We start from the raw sequence: 24,896 nt of genomic DNA on the forward strand, positions 1-24,896 counted from the left end.
TAGTTTGGTCAATTTAACAAAAGAGGAGAGAAAAGATTAACAAAAGAAGCTTTTTTTTTTTTTTTTTACTTTTGACAGTATGGCAAATAAAAGACCTAGAGGAAAACTTAGTTTATTCATATGAAGTGCCTGAGAAGACAGATATATTAGTTCCAATAATATTAGAATCTTGACAGATAACTGATATGATTAGACGAAAACTGGGGATAGTAAATTTACAATGATGAAACCTTTTCATGTTGTATTATCATAATACGACATGATAGTACGACATGTCGTACTATCATAATAAGATGACGATGTTGAGGAGCTACGAGATTTTCGCTTAAAGCACGCACTAATCTTTGTTGTGCATGTTCGAAAAATAAAATTTTCCGTATTAATTATTATTAAAGAAACTCTCACTAAGTAAATGTTTTCTTGAATATGCTACTTTTACCCCCCCCCCCCTGTAAACCCTTTACAGGGAATTTGAAATACTAATTATTCCGTTGCTGTTGAGCAGAATAAAAATGAATAAATTACATTTATGAGGGAATTATATCCTTGATTTCATTCGTATTTATTCAAGTTGGGGCAGACAAAGTCATACATAAATATATCCACAAATGAATTAGTTATATATAAAGGACGTTTACGCCATACTAAGTTAACAGAAAAGCACAGTAAAATTCCTTCTCGGACCTATGTAATGCTACTCATTCCCAGAACGCATTTATCATAGTCTCGGCAGTGGGAATTAATTGAATTACAGAAATTATATTTTCGTACTTAATGAGTAAAATTGTGAGACACCATATTGTTATAGTTCTCTGAATTAGAGAAAGTTTCAGCAAGCTTTTTCTTTGGGAAGAAAAGTGATACACGACAAGAAATTATATTCTTATTTCACGATTATTTTTTGATGCTGGAGAAAACAAATAGGTTAACTTACTTTCTGTGGGATAAAATCATGAAATATTTAAAATATCTTAAGAATTTTGATTTGATCAGAACTGCTCTATATACAAGCAGTTAGTAATGAAAGTAATTCATATCAAAAATGTTATTTATACCCTCTGGGTTAATGAAGCATGGAAATAAGAATGCGAAATCTTGTAGTTTGTGAAATCTTGATTTAAAAATGAGTAACCTCTGAAAAGGTAATAATATACTAACAATTTGAAAAAATCAAAGTCAAATAATTCATATTCATGAACTTTAGCCTCGATTATATAGAAATAAATAAAATACCCTCTAACGCCTTTTGTTCTCGCATACGGAGTTGACGAGGTCGTTTTAGCTGTAACCTAGCTAACTTTTGGAAACTGAGGGGGGGGGAGTCAAACTTCATTCTAAGACTATCAGTAATTGTAAACAGCATCCGATGAAGTGACGGCTGACAGGTGCTGTTATCTCGTGGTTCCTAATGCTAAATCCGCTTGCCAATTCCCCTCACGGAAATTTTGAATTTTTCTTCCCTAAACTCAAGAAAATTGACAGCAAAACCAACTATTTTAGACAATAAATATAGTGTTATATAAATGGTACTGATTAAAAAAAAAAAAAGCTATTTGAAAAGAAGTAGCTTTATTTTTTTTTAATCAGTAGATTCAGTGACAAAATTTCAACAAAATATTCATTTTCTTACGATAGAATCACGTGTTGATGTTTCTACGAAAGTTCAAGAAGCAGTCCATAAAAATAAGATGTGGTTTTATTATTATTATTATTATGACACCTCCAGGGAGTCCAAAGACTCATCGAGGGAGAGAGAGTGCCAACAGCATCGAACGATTGAACCCTTCCGACTACTAACCGCGCTCAAACTTGCTTATCTTTTTTGTAACCTTCAATTTTGGATAAAGTGGTCATTCCTATGTATAAACATATATTTTTTGTTTATAAATTACTTGTGTTCTCTTGACCTGTTTGATTAGTTGTGGGATGAAAAGCCGAGTTTCTGAAAGAAAGACGCAGCCTCACCATCTGATATCACCTAATTCACTTTACTTGAAAAGGTATGAAAAAGGTTCACCAAAAAAACTTCATCAAAACTGACTGATCAACTGAGAATTTTTTTTGATGGGGGAGGAGTGTAAAATTCTAAAATTTAAAATTGAATGTAAAACATGTAGACGAATCTTATTAATATGATAAAAATTAATATGAGAAATACATAATCTAAAACCATTCATCTTGTTCATCCGATTGTAGCGTAATATGTCGGAGGAGATTATATCTAACCATTAAAATATATTTAACTTAAAGCAGCTATTATAATATAGCAATTCGTTATTATAATAATTATAATATTTTTCTTAATTTATGATTATACGATTGTGAACTTCATTTTTTGTTTTACTATAATTTGAACATTAGCTTCGTAGTTAAGTAGTATAGTTGTAGGACATTTAGTAAATGCTTATAGGGCATTACGCAAGCGCAGTTCGCTTTCTTGGTCTTTTTCTTCAGGTATGTGGTTGATTTAGCTCAGTGGAATAGTGTATTATTTATCTTTTAAGGTAGATATATAAAAATTAAAAGAAGAGAGTAAGAAATGGAGATTGAAGTGTTTTAATCTTTTTTTTTTTTTTTATACAGTTTAGAACCGTTATGTTTGTTACTTTCAAAAACTTGCAACCGGTATATTATCAAGAGGCATTGCCATACTTTTTGCTCTCTCCCTTAATCTGAATCAGCAAACAGTGATATATATATATATATATATATATATATATATATATATACACACGCACAGATTTGTTTTTCCCTGCTAATATATATATATATATTAGCAGCACGAATCTGGCAAAAGAAAACGAAGTTGTTCCCATAATAATAAGTGCTTTAGGCGCTATCCCCAAAACATTGAAAAAACATCTAGAAGCACTCGAGTTAGATGGATTAAAAATTGGGCAGTTGCAAAAGGCTGCTTTCTTCCGTACAGCTTTCATTTTCGGAAAGTATTTCCACAACTCAGGCCCTTGGGCAGAGCTCGAATTAGTGGAATATAACCAGCCCTTTCGTAAGACTGAGAAAGCAAATCAAGCTTTGATGAATATTTTATATATATATATATATATATATATATATATATACACACACACACACACAGATTTATTTGTTTTTCCCTGGCTAATATACATGCTTCCGAAATTTGTGTGTTAAATCCATGTTTTCGCTTTATTAATTTTCTTTTATTTTTATTGCCCTTTTTGGGTAGAGGTCCTTATCCTTCAATATCTAACCTTATTTTGGATTTTCATAACCGGTATTGCGTGGTTATCGAGACCATGTTAAATTATGCATACATTCAATGTTTCCATTATCAAATCTGTTTTTGTATTTGCTGCCATTATTCATTCAAGAGAGCCATACACATGCTCTTGCTTGCATCCACTTTTTTTTTTATGTTGGTGCCATCCAGGAAAAGGTTATTTGCAAACCTATAGTACATTTTGTACCATGGGTGGCCCAAGGATTTTTCGATTTTTTACTTTTTACATGATTGGTATGTGTGGAAGTGGCTTGAAACCTTTTACATAGTCTGGAAACCCTGCTCTACGAGACCAGACATAGAACCTTTTAAAGCCACTTTAGGCCTTCAGTAAACAGGGTAGTGGGCTTACAATGGGCAATGAAATTGATCTCCCACCTATCGCCCATTTATAATGAAGAGGACACAGTGAAGCATTTAAACTAGTCACTCATACTATTATACATAGAGTATATTCATAAGAACATTATAAAATAACATATATGTACATGATTTAGAAGAGTAACAAGCAGAATTCAAGAGAGAGATCTATTTTTATCCTTTACAGAAATCAAAAGGAACCATTTCCTTTTGATTTCTCCTTTACAGATATATAAACAGAGATGTTTATCCTTTACAGATATATAGCAGGGTTAGCCATAACATGGCTCGCGAGCCACATGATGCTCACATCCCCCCATCAGAGTCACACAGCTCTTCACAATCTACCAGGAACAAAATAAAAAAAGAGAGGGAAAAAAAAATGGTTAATAAAAATTATTTCAATAAAAAAGTTTGATTTGAAACACATTAAATGAAGTTCAATTTGAACAATTAGAATAATTTTTAAGTAGTCGAAACACAATAATTTTAGTTACTTATTTACTAGTAGAGGCCTTCCTTGTATCTATTTTCTTAGTAAGCTCCTTAAAATTAGGTGTGTAATTAGTCAAAGCATTTCTCACAAGCTTGTTACAACCTCGCTATGTGCACACTCACTTCCTACCACTGCATTGGTCAAAAGTTGCAGCTCTTCCAAGTCTTACCAGAATTATTTTGGCTCCAAAAGGACTCGTAGTTGAATCCCTGATATATAGTAATACCCTGCTTTATGATGCTTTCTTTACAATGATCCACTTGTAAAGTGAAGCACCAGTGTCCATTTACATGATGCTGCGCTGCTCCTATGACAGCTCTCATGAATCAATAAACAGTTTTCATACATTGTTTATGATATTGTTGCTCACCACAACTCTTTGTGTTTTGGTACTCTGGATTAGAGATGGTTGTTGGAGTTTTTTCCACTTGATTATACTATAAATTAAAGATACCAAGAAATTATATTCTTGGTTTAATCTTTTATCCAAGTGTAAGCAAACAAAGCTTGCACCTGAACTATTTAGTCATTAACTTCTGTACAGTCCTGAAAATACTTCAGGTGCAAACTTTGTTTGCTTACACTTGGATAAAGGATAAAACCAAGAATATAATTTCTTGGCATCTTTAATTTATAGTATTATCAAGTGGAAAAACCTCCATAAAGTATCTCTAATCCAGAGTATTTTAATAATGTGTGACACCTTTTGGCTACTCTTATATATGAAAAATATGATCTCTGCATTACTTCAATCTTGGTATCACCTCTGGGTCTGACTTCCACTGTTGTGACCTCAATAAAGGTTGAAACCGGTAGTGAACCTTCCTATAATGCATAGCATTATACATGTCTATAAGGACATGTGCTTTGCATTAAGGGATACTAAAGCAAGTGATGTGAAGTCATTAGCTTCTATATATTAGTTGCCTTCTTGAAAATACTTCAGGTGCAAACTTTGTTTGCTTACACTTGGATAAAAGATTAAACCAAGAATATAATTTCTTAGCATCTTTAATTTATAGTATAGCCTTTGTGTTTTGGTGTTTCACCATGAATTATAACCTGTTTATAGCTTTTACCAAGAGTAAAATTGTTAAATTTAGTGATAATGGTGTATCAAACACTGAGATAGTCTACAGCTAAACTTTCCTTGAGCTACTTCTGGCCTGGTTGGTCAAGTGGTTAGCACATCCGCTCTCCAGCCAAAAGGCTGCAGGTTCAAATTCTGTTGTATGCATGAATGTTGTGGTTGTCTGTGAAAATACCAGTGGTGGTGTGAGTAGTAGATCACGTTGGTGTAGATGATGATAGTAATTGCAATTTGCTGTAGTTCGTGAATGATGTGGAGGTGGACAGTTGTAGAGTAGTGCCTTCCCTCGATGAGTCTTTGGACTCCTTGGAGATTTCATATAATAATAATACTGTTGTTACAGTTGCTTAAAACAAGGATTCTTACTGAAGTGAAAAGTGCTGTACTAATTAATGTTGTATCTGTAAGTGTGACAATCTTATTGCTGAAATGGAAAACTTTTAATGGTGTAAATCGATGAATAAGATTAGTGTGTTCCCTTAAGCTATTCAGAATAATGTTTTTATTATTATTATTATTATTTGCGACGGGAGGAATCTTTATCAGGTCGATTTCAATCGATGGTGAGTTAGCCGATCTCATACGGAGGTAGCAGGGTTTTTTCTCCCGGAAACTCGGGTTTTTCATCCCGCATACATACAAATCGGCCCTTCAGAACGCACGCAATTTACAGACAAAAATTACTAGTTGTGGTGGTGTTGGAGGTGGGCGGTAGATGGCGTTGATTCGTAGTAGAGGTAAGGTGTAGAGACAGTTGAAGATGTCCTCCCGCGATGAGTCTTCGGACTCCTTGGAGGTATCAGGAATAATAATTATTATTCCTGACACCTCCAAGGAGTCCGAAGACTCATTGTGGGAGGACACCTACTATACAACACTCCATCTCCACTACTACACCAAACCTCTACTACCAATCACCTACATCAATGCCATCTACTGCCCATAACCACCACCACAGCTAGTATTTTTGTCTGTAAATTGTGTGTGTTCTAAAAGGCTGATTTGTCTGTATGTGGGATGAAAAACCAGAGTTTCTGGGAGAAAAAACCCTGCTACCACCGTATGAGCGGCTAACTCACCTTCAATTGAAAAAGTCCATATAAAGATTCCTTCCGTCATGGCGAGAATCAAAACTTAGGCCTTTTCTAACCAAAGGGCTCAACATACCGTCATTCTTCCATTTGCGCTACGGAGGCACTATTGTTTGCCAGAATTATTCTAAATTTTTTGTTAGCATATCTGATGTAAATAAATGTTTTATTTATGTCATTTGTGAACTTATGTGACTGCTTAAAAAATTTTACGAACCTCTATATGCATCTATAAGTGTGGGGAGGGAAAGAAGTGATTTGTTATGTGATGAAATTCTACAATGGTGGTTTGCAACCTAAGCTGCTGTTATGATTGGGGTATGCTTTTATATTCTTGCTTTATTGATTAAAAGCAAATATTTAATTTGGTAAACATGAAGAAACTGATGCAAATTCTCAGAAAATATATTGATAACTTACTATCAGTGAACAGAGAGAAGTTTGTCTGGCTAATTTGTGTGCAGGATGAAAAATGTAGTGTTTTGGGGAGGGGAAAAGCCCTGCATGCATTTGAAAAAGCCCAGATAAAGATTTATCGTGTCATGGCAAGAATCTAACTCGGGTCTCTTTCAGTTGAAGAGCGCAATTTTCCATTTGTCTTCCAGTTACACCATGAGAGTGATTGCTCATCAAAACTTGCTTTGATGAAATGATCAAATCCAAGACTTGATTCACCATGTACTCTTCATTACCCACTGTCTGAAGTGGTTGCTTCAATACTCATTTCCCGTGTTTCTAGATGTCGTTTCTTCATTCCAGTCCATATTACCACAATTACATTCAAATTAGCATCATTACCACACTCCATATTTCTAGGCCTATAGCAACATTCCACTAAATATCACAACAGATTATCTCTTATCTTTAAGTCCCTCCCCCCCACCACCACCATGTTATGTTTAATTCATACCAACAATTTTTGGACAAATCGACTTAGTGCAACCATTTTGTTCCAACTTATCTTTGATGCCTCAGGTATTCTAAGCAAACAATAGACCTCATTTTTTGGCATCTAATCGGTCCTCCCATGTTATATGAAAGATGAAAGGCAATCTCCTTTGACCACTTAACACACACACACACATACACACACTTAACCTTGGTCCCTTTTGTTTATTGCCACCTATTCCATATTTTCCTCAGTCATCCCACTTTTATTTTGCCACTTATGCACACTGCTTCTGTTTCCAGCTTCTGTCTTCCTTCTTCCACTGGTCTCATACCATGTGATCAGTAGAGGTATGCATTTTTCAGTCTGTGCTTGCTGTCCTGCTGTTTTACATTACCTCTTTCTCAGATTCATTGTGCTTTATTATTCATCAGGATTATTAGGTATTCTGTGGGCAAATGCCAAATTGCTTGATCTTAGCATCTCTTTCAGTTTACCCATACACAGTACTAACGTGCTATAGGTTGATCAACCAACCTCTCCTGTATGGGCTTAACATAAAAAGATCAGAGGAATTGGGGAAAGGGTGTGTCCAGTCTGAGTTGTGAATATTGAATTTCACTGTTTGGGTATTTGGACCATAGATGGACTTCACAATAAATTGTACTTGCCAGGAAATTATATTTATGTTTGATTCTTTATTCAAGTGTAAGCTTACGAAGTTTGCACGTGAAATATCTTCAAAACTAGGCTACTAGTATGTAGAGACTGATGACTTCACATCAGTTGCCTTAGTATCCCATAATGCAAAGCACTTTATTTTGGATATGCATAATTATCCTATAAAGACCCTCCTATACATTATAGGAGGATCATCATAGGAGACTGGTTTTGGTCTCCTCGTTGGGAGTCGCATCCAGGAAAATATCAAGGCTGATGTAAAAAAAAGTCATAATTTATAATTATAAAACTTGATACAGTTGTTTTCTCTATTCTATATTATTTTAGTTTCGTAATACGTATGATCAGCACTTGCGATGTGCCAGTTATTGATATTATTAATGTCAAAATGAAATGGAAACCAATTGAAATTTGATATACTTTCTAGATTCTGATAGCAATTATGAAATACAATAAAGATAAACTAAGTGTTGTTTGTATTTTTTAAAAAATTTTCTTTTACACTAATGAAGACAATGTGTCAGCCATTAATGCCCAACTTCTCACTTGCAGTTTACATGAAGTGCACATGGTTGCTATGGGTAAGAAGCCAGGGGATTATATAATATAAATTAAAGATGCCAAGAAATTATATACTTGATTTTATCCTTTATCCAAGTGTAAGCAAACAAAGTTTGCACTTGAGGTATTTTCAGGACTGGGGCAACTTGTATATACGTATGTAGAAGCTTTGGCTTCTATATACCAGTTTAGACCTTTGAGGTCTCATCTGTGGGAGCCAGACCCAGAGGTGATACTAAGGTTGAAGTGATGCAGAAGTCATTTTCATATATGAGTAGCCAAAAGGTTTCACACCTTATTATTAAAATACTCTGGATTAGAGATAGTTATTGGAAGTTTTTTCATTTGGTTATACTATAAATTAAAGATTCTTAGAAATTATATATTTGGTTTAATCCTTTATCCAAGTGTAAGCAAATAAAGTTTGTGCCCAAAGTATTTTTTGACTACTCATATATGAAAATGTGACTTCTCCATTGCTTAAACCTTAGTATCATCTCTGGCTCCCACTTGATGAGACCTTAATAAAGGTCTAAACCAGTCTGGGTAGTGACCCTTACCATAATGCTTAGCATTATACATGTCCACAAGGATATGTGCTCTGCATTATGGGATACGGAAGCAAGTGATGTAAAGTCATTAGCTTCTATATATGAATTGCTCTGGTCCTGAAAATATTTCAGGCACAAACTTTGTTTGCTTACACTTGGATAAAGAATTAAGCCACGTATATACTGTACACCCCTTGAGGGTACATGTCAGGAATTTGATTCATGATGATGACCAAGTATATAATTTCTTGGTGTCTTTAATTTATAACATAACCAAGTGGAAAAACTTCCAACAACTATCTCTAATCCAGAGTATTTTAATAATGAGGTGTGGCATCTTTTGGCTACTTGTATATGAAAATATGACTTTTGCATTTCTTCAACCTTGGTATCAACTGGGTTTTGTTGAAACTGGTCTGGGTAGTGACCATTCCCATAATGCAGGGGTCGGGAACCAGCGGCTCTGGAGCCGCATGCTGCTCTTAGCTGAACAAAGTGCAGCTTTTATATATTGAATTAAAAGATACATAATACAAACAACTAAATATTGTTTTTTGATACTGCCTGTTCATGGCACTAGATATTATGCATGTGTTACGCATGAAATTTTATTTCAGACTTCAAAATAACAAATGAAGTAATGTCGAATGACATTTTTGAGGAAAACATTTTGACTTCAGTAAAAAATATCCTGAGGGTGATAATAGAAAAAAAGCTATTGAAGAATTACAAAAGAAAACGTTACTTCAGCAAAAAATTTGTCAACTTATACGAAATATTCGTTGGATACTATCTGAAGCAAGTTTTTTGTTATCCCTTGAAATAGCAAAAGCATGAAAATCTTTTACCGATGGTGAATTTCTAAAAAATTTCATGTATAACGTCTCTGAAATTCTATTAAAAAATATGAAAAATAAGGACGAGATACGTAAAAAAAAAATTGAAGATTTACCTCTTTCAGCTAGAACTGTCAAGGAACGGATAAGAATTTCTGCAGAAGTTTAAAATATGCAAATTATGGATATTCTGCCGATTATATATCTATTGCAGTTGATGAATCAAATGATATTTCCGATATGGCACAGTGCTGCACGATGGTTAAATATATCGCATCTTCCAGTTTGAGAAGAACTTGATCTGCTAACACTCAAAGGACACACTACAGGTCAAGATATTTCAGAAAACCTTCTAACAACTTACAGAATAAAAATATAAATATTAATAATATATTATGCATTGCCATCGATGGTGCGCCTTGTATGATTGCGAAAAATAAAGGGTTCATTAAATTATTCTCCACTCATATTCCACATGGAGTTATTGCATTTTGTATCAAGAAGCTTTAGTTGCAAATTCTTTGGGATTATTACCACAACTAAAAAGAGTAATGGATTTTGTTGTGCCCATGATCAATTTCATCCGATTTCAGGCATTGAATCACAAACTTTTCGACATATTTTTAGAGGAACTAGGTAGTCAACATAAAGATTTAGTGACATTTACATCTGTATGATGGTTATCAAGAGGAAAAGCATTAAAACGTTTTTTTCAGTGCTTAAAAGAAGTAATAGTTTTCTTAACCACTAAAAATTATAATGTAAATCATGTGGAACTTCTCAGTAATCCCTAATGGATACAAAATTTTTGTTTTTTGCTTGCTATGACAAAACATTTTAATAAGCTAAATTTGAAGTTGCATGGGAAGGGACACACAGCCTTACAATTACTATAGGAAGTTCTTACCTTTTGAACACAAACTAAGAGTGTTTTTCTAATATGTTACTGAAGAAAAATTTATATATTTTGAAAATCTAAAAAATTTTAGATTGAATTTAAATCAAGAAAAAGTTGATTGCAACAAATTCGCTGAAATGATTATTGTAATTTTAGATTCATTTACAAGCAGATTTCAGGATTTTATAAAACATCAGAAGATGATGAAATTTATATTACGTCTGTTAAATTGCGATTTAAAATTAATAGATATTGAAGGTTTTTCCAGAATATCAATTGCAGAACTACAAATGGAGCTTCTGGAAATTCAGAATAAAAGCATCTGAGTACAAAAACTTCAGGAAATGGTATCACAAATTGAAGAAAATAAGGAAACTATGGAAGAAACACCACAGGAAATTATATTTAAATGTTGGAATTCTTTCCCAACTAATTATTCAAATGCCAGGTGACTTGCTTTTGGGGTTTTGATTCTTTTTGGTTCAACGTACAATTGCAAACAATTTTTCTCTTCAATGAATTACATTAAAAATAAGTGTAGGAACAAATTGACTGATGAAAGTTTGAAAACCAAATCGCTATGAAAGTGCATGACATACAATCCAGATTTAAGTAAATTGGCTGAGAAGATGCAAAATCAAAAGTCTCATTAGTGAATTTTAAATTAAAACAATCAAATATCTATTAAAATACATAATATTGTATTTTTGTTTGGACTAATTCTTTTTGCAATATTATATACGTTTTGTGATTAAAAACTTAATCAAACTTAATGTTTTTATTTATTGAACATATAAAAAATTTATATGCAAACATAAAAGTGGTATTTGATATATGGAAGTACTGAATTAAAAACAAATTTACCTAAGCTTGAACTAACTGCAACTTTGAGTAACCAAGAAAAATCTAATTGAAGTTGCGGCTCCTAAAATTTTGTTTTAATTAATTTTTTTGGTGGAATGGCTCTTTGGTTCAAAAACTTTGGTTCCCAACCCCTGCCATAATGCATGGCATTATACATGTTTGCAATGATATGTACTTTGCATTATGAGATACTAAGACAAGTGATGAAGTCATTAGCTTCTATATACGAGTTGCCTAGTCCTGAAAATACTTGAGGTGCAAACTTTGTTTGCTTACACATGGATAGCCAGCAAAGGTTGGTTGATTGGTAGAGCCTCTGCTACTAATGGTTAAGTAAGTTTGAGCGTGGTTAGTAGTTGGAAGGGATCAATCGTTCGATGCTGTTGGCACACTCTCCCTCGATGAGTCTTTGAACTCCCTGGAGGTATCACATCATCATCATGCATATCAAGGATTTAAGCCTAGCGTGACCTGTTTGGCCTTAGAAGTCATCGTTGAATCTTTTAAGAGGACGTCCTGGTTTTCTTTTTCCTAATGGCTTGTACTTTAAGGCTTGTTTTGGTAATCTTTCTGTTTTCATTCTTTGAACGTGTTTATGTTTATATTTTTTAATTTTTTTCTATTACTGATTCTTGGTTTAATTCTTTCATAATTTCTTCATTTCTTTTGTGATCAAATAGAGCAGGGATTCTCAACCTATGGTACGCGTACAACTGGTGGTAGTGAGCCACTGCCTTACTGGTACATCTAATATCTTGAATGGCTATCATATTTAGATCTAAAATAGCTTTCTATAAGTTATCTTCAGAATTTGTAATTATTATTTGAGTTGAGCAGAGGAAACATCCCCGTCAGACCCCTTGGTTTATCTCTCATATATGATAGCTCGTGATTTAATCTTATTTGTATTTGATTATTTTCATATATACTTGTGATAGCTTTTAGGATATTATTTGGTATTTTTCAAAGTCAATAAATGCAATATGTGTTTCTAAATTATATTCTCTTCTTTTCTCTATTATTAATTTTAGGCAAAAGGTCAGGTCTATACATGATTGTCCTTTTCTAAATCCATTCTGTACTTCTAAAATAAAGTTTTTGGAATATTTCATTAGTTTGCTATTTAAAATTCTGCTATATATTTTGTAACAGGAGTGTTTTGTAGGTGTCACATAATAATAAAGGATTAAACTAAGAATGTAATTTCTTGGCATCTTTAATTTATAGTATAACCAAGTTGAAAATCTTCCAACAGGGAATTATTTTACAATCAGTAAAATAATTAGCTAGTTATCCGGTTTGTAAAAGTTGTGGACAACTGGTTCTGACCAATAAGAACAAAAATTATAACCATTAACTTTTCACAAGACAAATAGTAGTAATTTGATTATTAGATATGTGAAGAGCCAAAGGCTTCAATTCGGCGACATGTAACTTGTTTAAGTTAAGGGATATTACATCCCATATAGTTTCTTAGCCGAATAAGAAACTCAAAGAGTTTCGTGCCAAATATAGTAAAAACTATATATAAAGTTCGGCGATTCCAAGCGTAAGCAAATACCTGGATACTGCAGCACTGATCCCAAAGGGTAGTGCAAGCTGGGGCAACTCGTGGTAGAGGTGGAGCGAGCTCCGATCACTATTCTTGATATTTGCCCATAATGTGAACTTAGCTCCTAGGAACTGTATTTTTGTTCACATTATGAGAGAAGGTCACTACCCAGACCGGTTTCGACCTTTATTGAGGTCTCATCAGTGAGTAGCCAGACCTAGTTAATATCAAGTTTGTAGCGAACAGAACTTGTACCCCTACTACGAGTATTGCCGCGAGGTGCTCTAATTTGATTGTAAAATAGATTCCATTGAAATGGGAGTGATTAAAAAGCATATAACAGGGGATGGCTCTATTACAACTTGTTTAATATCTACCTGGGCATTGACTAATATCATCAGTTCAGTGACTGGAGTGCTCCAACCCGCATGAAATTTTATCATGTTATACCATTATTTTAGATTGGTTTAAGCCAGTGAGAATACGGTTTGTTTTGCTAAATTACAAATTGCCAACCCATTCTCATTTGTTCAGTATTGAGATCGATACTGATAATGGGGGGCATTGTCAGCATGACTACCATCTGGACATGATGCAAGTTCTTTCTTTTGACCTTTTCAGAATTACTTTTGATACATGAATATATTGTGGTCAGAATTGGCTTGAGGATTAACATTCACAATATATTTAGGCCTTTTGTGATAAGTATCCTGGTATTCTGGTAGGTATATGAACAGTATATGGGATGATATCAAATGCCTCGGCATCTCTACTTGCTGGGTTAGTGTAGTTGGAAAAGGAAAGCCCACTAGAGCTGTCAATTAAGTTGACTTCACTATTAAGAAAGTTAGACTAGAGAAGAAAAAAAAAAATCTATATTTCTAAAAAAAATAATCCAAAAGTCCAGAATGATTGGTGGCACCAGTGAATCTGATAGGATGAGGTAAAGAAATTTTTAGCCAAATCAGATAAAAAAAAAAAAAAAAAAAGAGAGAGAGATTTTAAGTTGGACATGCTGATATATCAGAGTGACCATCATAGTATCATATACACCCTCAAGGGGTGTATATGGTACTGTGATGGTATTACATAAAAATTTTACATTATTACTATATTGACAATTTTCTTCTATATTAGTCTTATCTCTTGCATTGTCAGAATCTCTTATAAAGGCACTTCTAATTGTATCAGACACCTGCATGGTTAATCTTTCATTTCCCATTCTGTTTAACACATTCACTGCTACCCATTTATGACAATGTCCCTAAGCCATTCAGAATGATCTTGCTGCAGTGCCTACATATCCACACGATTCAACTGCCCAGGCAGACTAAGTTATGCAGCATAGAAACACAAGTCTTACAATGCTTAGAAGCAGCAGTGGTACATATGCAAATACCAGATTGATGTTTTAAAACATCCTTGGCAATGTGTTAGGTCAATATCACCCAAGATCAGCTCTGCTTACACATTCCTGAATTCTAACAGTGTCAAGTTACTTCCTAGCATCCTCATTTTTTTAGGAATCCATTAATAGCATCTGTCCACACCTAATTTTTCTCATCATTATCAGTTTCCTGAGAAGTACTCTCAAGGGGTGTTCAGGCTATTATAACACTGCTTTATTAAGTTTATCATTAATCTTCTATCAACAAATTTCTTCCGGATTAATCTTTTACTTGTCAGCACTCTAATATTGTATTTAATATTTTGTACTTCTAAGGCACTTTAACTTCCTCAGTTCACCATGGAGTTGCTTTTTCTATCCTTACAACCTCAGCACATGTCTCTCTGGCTGAATCACTCAATGTTTTCCCTTCAAGTTTACCACTGAGTCATCAAGGTTTGATTCTTGTATTCAAACTTCCATTTTTTTTCTTGAATAATATTTGTATTTACAATTCACTTCTGGAAGCTGTTCAGTTTTGATTCTTTTCAATATTGTATTCATTTTTATCCTGCTCAAAACTGAATGGTGATCACTTGTTATTTCAGATTTCCTGTATGCTGTTGTCCTGAACCAGCATGAAGATATTGCTCTCAACAATAAGACTTTATTTCTTGTCTTCTCTCCATGTGATGTGCACATCTTTATGTTGAATATGACTAGTAATGACTAGTCCATGTCCTGAACAGAAATCTATAAAGTTTATATCCTTTAGTAGCACCTTTATATTAAAACTTTATATGATATAAAGTTTATATTAAAACTTTATATGATATATAAAATTTAATCCTTTAGTAGCACCTCCATAACGCAATTGGAAGAACAGTGGTACATTGTGCCCTTCGATTGGAAAAGCCGAACTTTGATTCTCATGAGAGGAATCTTTATATGGTTTTTTTCAATTGAAAGCAAGTTAGTCAATCTCATATGGAGGTAGCAGAGCTTTCCCCCCCCACCGGAAACTTGTTTTTCATCCTGTACAGGCAAATCAAAGTCAGCCTTGAGAAAACATGCAATTTACAGACAAAAAATACTAGTGTGATGGTGGGCAGTAGATGGCATTGGTGTAGATGATGGTAATTGCAGTTTGCTGTGGTTGGTAGATTAAGTAGTGGAGATGGAGAGCTTTGAATAGGTGCCCTTTCTTGATGAGTCTTTGGACTACTTTGAGGTGTCATGTAATAATAATGTCCAATGTTCAGATCATCAAGAAGGATCAGCTTTTTTTTTTTTTCTTTCCTATGTCTCATTTACCTTTGCTGATGTCTCAAACTTTCTACACATTTTCTTTAGAACCTTGCAGGGGACCATAGGCGAGTCTTGTTGTCCAGTTTCCCATTTTGATGTTTGCCTGCAACACTGCTCAATATTGCCTAACAGTTAAGATTATTTTAGTGTTTAGTGTGGAATACTATAGTTACATCTTCCTTTCACTGATCATTATTTGCCTGAATATAACATCTTGTTTTTGTTATTTAGAGAATCTCGCTTGTTTTTGTCTTTCAGTAACATCAATTATGTTTACCTGATACTTCTCCATTTCTTCTGTCAGTTCAACTGCTTTTTTTTATGAATGCCTCTTATGCTGATGGCGCAAATCTTTAATTAATGCTAACTGGGTAACATCCCATTCAGTATGAAATCCCATCATATTGTACCATTTTGCTTTGGATTAAACTAGTAAGAATACTGTTTGCTCAGCTAATTCCAAATTTTCAGCCTATCCCTATTAGTTCAGTATCCACTTTTAAACCAGCAGCAGATACTTACTGACTTTGGTAAGAAGGTGAAGATTGAACATTAGGTCATAAGCCTCTGTGTGTAGTCCACATTCCTTAAAAGGCTATGTGATTGTCTCCAAGTTGGTCCATTCATTACTAAATTCAAAAAACTTTCCTCCTCAAAATATAAGGTGTCTTCAATTTTCTCATCAGGTGCAACTTGTCATGTGTTTTATCTCTTTTGTATCTAGCTAGTATCATTATAACATTGCTCAGAGATAAATCTTACTTGATATAATTCCTCTTCAACTTGTACTTACATAACCTTGGTAAATTGCTCGCAGTTTATTGACCTAGTTGACTTGTCACATGGATACAATATATCAAAAACATAGCTTCATATCCATTATTCCAAATTCATATCCAAATGTTATATTAATGTAATGGGCACTTTGCATCCATGTAATTATTAATAAACATGTCAAGACTCTTTTGGTAGTTGAACCAGCAGGCTGCAAGTTTGAATCCTGCCATGTTTCTGAATGTAATGTCCTGTGATAGGTGATGACTTACATTGCCTGGTGTGAAACCACTGCCTCGCTTAATGTAGTTTCCATGTTTGGTCTATAAAGCAATTTCCACATATATAAAATTCTATGATATGTTTTTAAGAAATGAATAAAAAACACTCTTAGCCTATGTATAGTACTAATGTACTATGGATTCTTTTGTGGGTTGGTATGAAATATATATATATATATATATATATATATATATATATTTTTTTTTTTTTTTTTTTTTAAATACCCTCTTCAACAAAACAGTAGTACACTTGTTTTGTTTTGGGAAGAGTCATTACCTAGAATAATGACTCTTCATTACTCTAGGTAATGAAGTGGGAATCATAATGCATAGCATTATACACATCAGAAAAGGTGTGTGTATGTGCATGCTTTGCATTATGGTTTTGTATATGTATATGTATATGCTTTGCTAATACTAAGACAATTGATGAAGTCTCAGACTTTTATATACAATTAGCTCAGTCATGATATACTTCATGCAAACTTTGCTTACACTTGGAACAAGAATATTTCTTGGCAAGTTTAAGTTAGTTTTTTTTTTTTTTTTACTTGGTTACAAATTATCTATTTCTATCTCTAATCCAGAAAATTTTAATAAGGTGATGCACTTTGTTACTACTTGTATATGAGGAATATACAACTACTGCATTAATTCAACCTTGGTATCTCTTCTGGATCTGGCTTTCACTTATGGACCTCAATAAAGGTTGAAACTGGTCTGATGACCCTTCCCAATGCATAGCATTATACACATTCAAAAAAATGTGTGCTTTGCATCATGGGATAGTAATGCAACTGTTATGAAGTCATCAACCTCTCTCTCTCTCTCTCTCTATATATATATATATATATATATATGTATGTATGTATGTATATGTAAGTAGCTAGTTGTTGAAGATACTTAACGTGACAAGCTAATTTGTAACCAAATGAAAAAACTTTTTATACCAGCACTCTTTTAGTTCTGTTAGCATCTCTCAATAATGTTCGAAATTTGTGTTCCATAATTAAGACTCATCCTGTGTGATCTCTCTCTGTTTTTTTTATTTCTGTTTTAAAACATAAAAGCTTCTATGTATTCATTCCATTCCAGAAAAAGAACTGAAAGTGCCCTCAAATTGTTCCGTCGCAATCTCAGTTCTTCTCACAAAAGTTTAAGGTTTAGCCAACTTTGTTACCTGGAAGTATACAAATTAATCATCGCCTAACCCACATTACTCACCTCTGCATGCAAGGTATAGAAAAGCTTGAATAAGCTGTTCTTGTCCTTTACATTTCCAGGACATTGATATGATTGAATGTAGCATAGAGCATATTTAGCAAAGTGAACATGCTAAGTCAGCCTTTCACCCTTTGTAAGGATTAAATGAGGAAGAGAAGCAGGTTCATTGTGTTTGCAGTTGAACTGTAAAAGGGGGGGGGGGTTGGGCAGCTGCTGCTCTTGTTTTAATAGGCTGCCCAATAGCAAGTGTAGGAACGATGTTTGCCAATTCGCTGGGACAAGCGACCATGGAAGCACTTGTAGAAAAGACCGAGCTGAAACATTGCATCTGTGAGTGTAAGCAAATTGCTCTCCTCTGGACAGTAGCAAGAATTTTTAAGTAGGTTTTAGGTGCATCATCCTAGATGATACGAACAGTATTCTAGTGAAGGCATATTCGGGATTTATATAGAGTTGATAGCTGGGTGCATGTAAAATAGCTTCTTAAGTAGAAAAGAACCTAGTTTTTTTAGAGGCTGAGGAAACTATTCATATGATGTGTTTGTGTCAAGATAGGCTGGAGGTAAATGTAAGTCCAAGGAGAGAGAGTTCATCCTGTGTGGTGAGTGTATATTACTGAGGAAAAGTGAGCTGAGAACTATTTTGTTGAGAGAAAAGGCATGTTTTGGTGGCATTGAAGGTGACCAGTTATTCTTCCAGTTCTTAGTGCCCATAGCTTCATACATTAATCTGTTTGTTTCTTCTTAGATATAATTTAACCTCTTTTGCAGGTTTCGTCTTACTGTAGAAAGCAAGAGGATGAGAAGAGGTTTTGTTGTGTTTCTTGGACAACTTCATGTTGGAGGCTTAATGGAATATATATATATATATACACATTTAAAAAATAGCTTCACATACATACAACACATACACACACCTAAACCTCTTTTTATGTGAATTTTTTTTACACGAATTGGGATATCAAAAATAATTTTTTTTACGCAATTTTTATTTACTTTTACGCGACCAACCTAAAGTCTAAGTTAGGAAAATATTCGTAATTCAAGAAAATTCTGAGAATTTTGTAGAATTGTGTTCTCGTTTCAATTAAGAAAATTCTAAATTCTTACGAATTTCATTTATTGGGAATTTCCCGAATTACAGTACATAACTGACTGCGCATAAAAAAAAAAAAAAAAAGCAGTTCTTAGCAGTTTGAATTTGGTGTTTCAGTAGACAACACAGTTACTGCATTTTTTAAGTGAAATCAAAATAAAAATCGCATTATAAAATTAATAATTTTGCCCAGAAATAATAAATGGTAAGCTATATGTAATTTTCAGACTTTCATTTCATTAATCGAAGATTTTAATCCAGCCCTCAGATGATGTTGCCGATAACCAAAAAAAAAAAAAAAAAAGGAAAGCCGTTTCCTTGGATATAAAAATTCAAATTATAGATAGTCTTCAAACTGGGGAAGGTGCGACGGCTGTGGGTAAGCATTTTGTGAATCAACTGTCAGATCTATAAAGAAAAATGAAGAGGCTATTAGAAAAGTGGTATGTTCTGGTACAAAATCAAGTGCGAAATAATCATCATACACAAGAGCTGTAGTTCTAGAAAAGGTCGAAAAAGCTTTGGTGATGTGGATAGAAGATAATGTACAAAAAAGAATGCCAGTTGACAGAAATTCCATCAAGCAATCAGCATTGAGATTTTATGAACAGATTAAAAAACTGCAATCAGATACTTCATCTCATTCGAGGAAAAAATATGAATTTCATGCAAGCTATGGTTGGTTGCTAAGTTTATTAAAAGACCTGCTCTTCATAATATAAAAATTAAAGGTGAAACGGCTTCTGCTGATGAAACAGCTGCTAAAGCATTTCCACAAGAACTTGCTAAAATAATTGAAGATGGAGGTTACTCTCGTGAACAAGTTGGGAATATGGATGAAACTGGCTTTTCCAGTAAAAAATGCCAAACAGAACTTACATAGCCAGCGAAGGTTGGTCGATTGGTAGAGCCTCTGCTACTAATGGCTCGCAAAAAGTTAAGTTAAGCAGGTTTGAGCATGGTTAGTAGTTAGAAGGGGACCAATCATTCGATGGTGTTGGCACATTCTCCCTCGATGAGTCTTTGGACTCTCTGGAGGTGCCAAATAATAATAATCAAAAATGCAAAAAACTGTTGGTGGGTTCAAAGCAGCAAAGGATCGCATAACACTCCTAGTTTGTTCGAACGCTTTAGGAGATCGGATATTAAAACCACTGCTCATAAATCGATCATTAAGACTACGGGCAATGAAAGGCGTAGATTTTCAAAAATTGCCAGTTCATTGGATGGCCAACAAAAAAAAAAGCTTGGGTGACCATTGATATTTTCACTGAGTGGTTCCACGAACATTTTGTGCCAGAAGTTAGATGCTATTTGAATGACAAGGGTCTCGAATTTAAAGTGCTTTTGATTCTTGATAATGCACCCGGTCATCCTACCATGGAACACCCAAATGTGCATTTTTTTTTCTATAGCCCAATACCACATCATTGTTACAATTTCTAGATCAGGGTATAATTGCGACTTTTAAAACATATTATGTCAGACGAACATTTCAACACATTTTGAACAAGCTAAATGATGATGAAACACTCTCAGTTATGAATGTGTGAAAAAATTTTCAATTATGGATTGTATTAATCAGGTTTGATTATCGTTATCTGAATTGAGACCAGAAACTGTGAATGAATGCTGGAAAGCTATTTGGCCCGCATGTGTTAAAGAGAATGCTCCTGTTCCCTTCAATCATACTGCAGAATTCCCCAGTATAATAAGTTTGGCATGTGAAATTGGCGGAGAAGAATTCGATGATCTTACGTCGGCAGATATCAAAGAATTGATAAACCGCTTAGCGAAGACAAAACAGTGGAAACTGTTTCTGAGACTCTTGAAAGCAGAGAAGTTAATGATAATGATCAAGATAATCCTACTTTTACTGCTGATATAAAGAAGGTCTTAAACTGGCCAGTAATTTAGGCAATTATTTTGCCCAACATGATCCAAATGAAGAACGTGCTGGAAAGTTTTCACGTGAGCTTAAGTTGTTAATGTCTTCATACAGAGAATTATATCGCGACTTATCTAAAGCATCAACACAGCGATTAATTATTATTGTTGTTGTTGTTGTTCCGGGAAACTCCAAGGAGTCGACAGACTCATCGAGGGAGGCCCTAACAGTCTGGAACAACTATTCAATATTCACACAGTATCTATCATATCTTGCCTTGAACTCATTCACAGTCGTAGCACCCACAACAGACTCTGGAAGCTTATTCCACTCATTCACCACTCTCCAAGTAAAAAACCTAGCTCTAATCAACCACGCTCTTGCCTAGCTTCCATGCATGGCCCCCTAGTCCTCCCACCACCAGTCATATTTTCAAAAATATCTTCTGGATCAATCTTATAAAAACCCTTCAGTAATTTGAATGTCTCAATCATATCACCCCTCCTTCGCCTATCGTCCAATTTCTGCAACCCACAAATCTTCAACCTATTCTCATAGGGTTCATTCCACAGACCTGCTATCATATTGGTCACTCGTCTCTGCATGTTAAAGTATTTTCAGAAGCCAAGTGATTTGGTGAGCTGTTTTAGTCACTTTTGCAATGTGCCCCCTAAACTTCAACTCCTTATCCACCAGCACTCCCAAATCCCTGGCCTCATCAATCTCCTGGAGTACGGTTCCACCAATGCAATATACTGCTGCTATTCTTTTCACCCCAAAGTGCATAACCTTACACTTTGCCACATTAAACTGACATCCATTTTTCCTAGCCCAGTTCTCCAAACTATCTAAATCAACTGGGTTAATAACTGAGTTCATGTCTAAAACTACTGAAACAACCAGTGGTACTTTAGTTCAAGACATGACAAGAAGAATTCCACAAGTTGAGGCGGAAGTCGATGACGATAATACCATATCTAGTAGTTCTAGTGATATTACAGTCTCATGAAAATGAAAGCTTTTGCGGTTATTGCCAGAAACTGATAGTGAATAACATAATTTTTTTATAGAATCCTTAGCAAACAACTGAAATGAATGTTTTTTTTAAAGTTATTAAAATTCATTATATGTATGTGTGTTCTCCATGAAATGTAAATAAAAATATTATGATCCTAACAAATTTAATGTTTGTTTTTTTCATTATTTTGCTTATATTTCAGTTTTGGAACCAATCTTCACTTTTTCTATGGAGTCAGTAGTTCTTTTTATGCAAATTCTATTTACGGGTAATTTTTAGGAACGTATCTATCACTTAAGAAGAGGTTTAGGTGTATATATACAGCACTCAGAAAGAATTAAAACTGATTTTAATACTTCAAATATTTCATCTGTCATTGAGACATCTTCAGGAATTACAAAAACTAATGTAACACACACACTCAAAACACAATGCTAAGCTATAATTGAGTGACTCTCAAGTCCTATCTAGATGGTGTGGCATCTATGGGCAATTGTAGGTTGGATATATGATAATTAATGTTTCCCAAATTTTCAAAAGTTTAATGCAGCCGTATTTTATTATTATTATTATTTCCCAAGACCTCATGGAGTCAAAGACTCATCTGGGAGGTCCTTTTATCACACACACATCTCATCATACCATGTCTTAAACACACTCAAACTCCTTGCAGACACCACACTCTCAGACAAGGCATTCCAATCATTCACAACTCTGCACGAAAAAAACCTGCCTCTCACACCCTCTTTATACAGTTTCCAGGGATGACCTCTGGTTCTCCCCTGATCTCCCACTATTCTCTGTAGAACTTCTCCACCATTGATCTTATAAACCCCTTACCAACTTGTAGGTCTCTATCATATCTCCCCCTCTTCCTTCTCTCCACCAGACTCTGCAAATTACATCTTCTCAATCTTTCCTCATACTCAACATTCCAGAGGTCAGAAACTACCTTAGTCAGTCGCCTTTGGATCCTTTCCAACATCTCTTCATCCTTCTGAAAACCCGGTGACCAAATCTGGGCACAATAATCCATGTGTGGCCTAATCAAAGCCTTATATAATGGAACAAGAATCTCTCTACTTCTACACATCAGTCCCCTCCACATCATTTTCCAGACGTCTTTGTGTTATGTTCACAATTTTGGCGATGTGTCCACTAAATTTTAGATCCTTATCCACTATCACCCCCAGATCTCTTATTTCCTCTACCTCCAACAATATATTCTCACCAAGCATAAATTCTGCATCCCATCTTTGTTTTCCAAATTTTAAAACCTTACATTTTGCAACATTGAACTCACATCCCCATTTGCTTGCCCAATCACTCAATTTATTCAAGTCTTCTTGCAAGGCCACAACATCTTCACTACTCTTTATGGTTCGTCCCAACTTTGCATCACCTGCAAACAACTGCATATCTCCATCCAAATCTTTGCCAATATCATTAATATACAAGTTAAATAGTAATGGCCCTAAAACAGACCCCTGAGGCACTCCACTAGTGACTTTCCTTTTACTGGATATCGCACCCCCATACACAACTTGTTGATACCTATCAGATAGCCAGTCTCTAATCCAATGCACTAATCTAATATCCAACCCCATCTGCTCTAGTTTGACTGTCAACTTATCATGAGTTACTCTATCAAAAGCTTTTGCGAAATCCAAGTATATTACTGTGTATCCTTCTCCTGTTTCGAAGGAAGCAGTCACTTTATTGTAATAAGTAAGTAGATTACTAAAACATGACCTCCCTTTAGCAAATCCATGCTGTCCATAAAAGATTTTACCATTGTTGTCAACCCAACTCTGGATCCTAGTTCTCACAAGCTTCTCCAACAACTTATCCATAACACCTGACACAGAGATAGGCCTATAGTTTGATTCTTGAGTTCGATCACCTCCTTTATGAAGTGGCACAATCTTGCCCTCCTTCCACTCTTTAAGAACTTGACCAAGTGCAAGACTCATATTAAAAAAATATGTCAAGGCAGGTGTCAACTCTCTGGCACATTCCTTCAGAATATGCAGTGATATATTATCAAGTCCCACCCTCTTATTTACATCTAGTTTACTCACCTCCCCAAACACTTCTTGCTCACTTACAGTCAGTCTCTCCTCCCCATCATCTACTGCTCTCAATCTCTCCATGAAATCACATTGACAAGATTGAAAGATCTTTATGAACTGCTCATTAAGTATCTCCACCACACCTTCTGCAACAGCTGTCTTTATACCATTTCCTCCAATCAATATCATCCTTCCATAATCATTCTTTCTTTTGCTGGCTACATATCGAAAGAACTCCCTAGGATTCTTTTTTGCTTCATTAGCTAACTGCTGTTCATACCTCTCTTTAGCTACTCTCACCAACCAAGTCACCCTCCTTGCCTGGTCTTTATAGACCTCATGAAATTGGTTACTTCCATTTCTCTTATGCTACCTCCACAATGTCCCTTTTCTCTGTATCGCATGCTTAATCTCTTTATTCATCCATCTCACACCTACCTTATTTAACCTTCTCGCCCTTGGAATACATTTAGACATTGCATGTACTAAATAGTTTTTGAAAATCCCCCAAGCTGCATTGATCTCTTTTCCAGCTAACTCCTCATTCCATGCTACACCCGCAAGCTGTCTCCTGAGCTCTTCATAATCATCCCCCCCCCCCTTGTAGTTCCACATATACCCTTTTTTCACAGGGGTCCTTGCACTGCTGGCAACCACCCAGGTAATCACCTCATGGTCACTTTTGCCAATTGGTGAATGATTTGACACCTCATTTATAATT

General features: G+C 34.7%; 1 protein-coding gene across 2 annotated transcripts in view; it reads left to right on the forward strand.

Moving 5' to 3' along the window:
- Positions 1–1,860: 1,860 nt before the first annotated feature.
- LOC150098891 (ATP synthase lipid-binding protein, mitochondrial-like) overlaps positions 1,861–24,896 on the forward strand; it is a 67,455-nt gene continuing 44,419 nt past the window's right edge. The window contains exon 1 of one of the 2 annotated variants that reach the window (XM_090405046.1): positions 1,861–2,000. In XM_090405046.1, coding sequence (XP_090261172.1) covers positions 1,927–2,000 — 74 coding nt within the window. In that variant the 5' untranslated portion in view covers positions 1,861–1,926. Of the gene's footprint in view, positions 2,001–2,383; positions 2,455–24,896 lie in introns of those variants that run through there. The other variant, XM_090405047.1, reaches the window with a different exon arrangement.

This window comes from Typopeltis vanoorti, chromosome 15, assembly GCF_054136105.1.
Source record: "Typopeltis vanoorti isolate ZY-2024b chromosome 15, IOZ_Tvanoo_1.0, whole genome shotgun sequence".
NCBI lineage: Eukaryota > Metazoa > Arthropoda > Arachnida > Uropygi > Thelyphonidae > Typopeltis > Typopeltis vanoorti.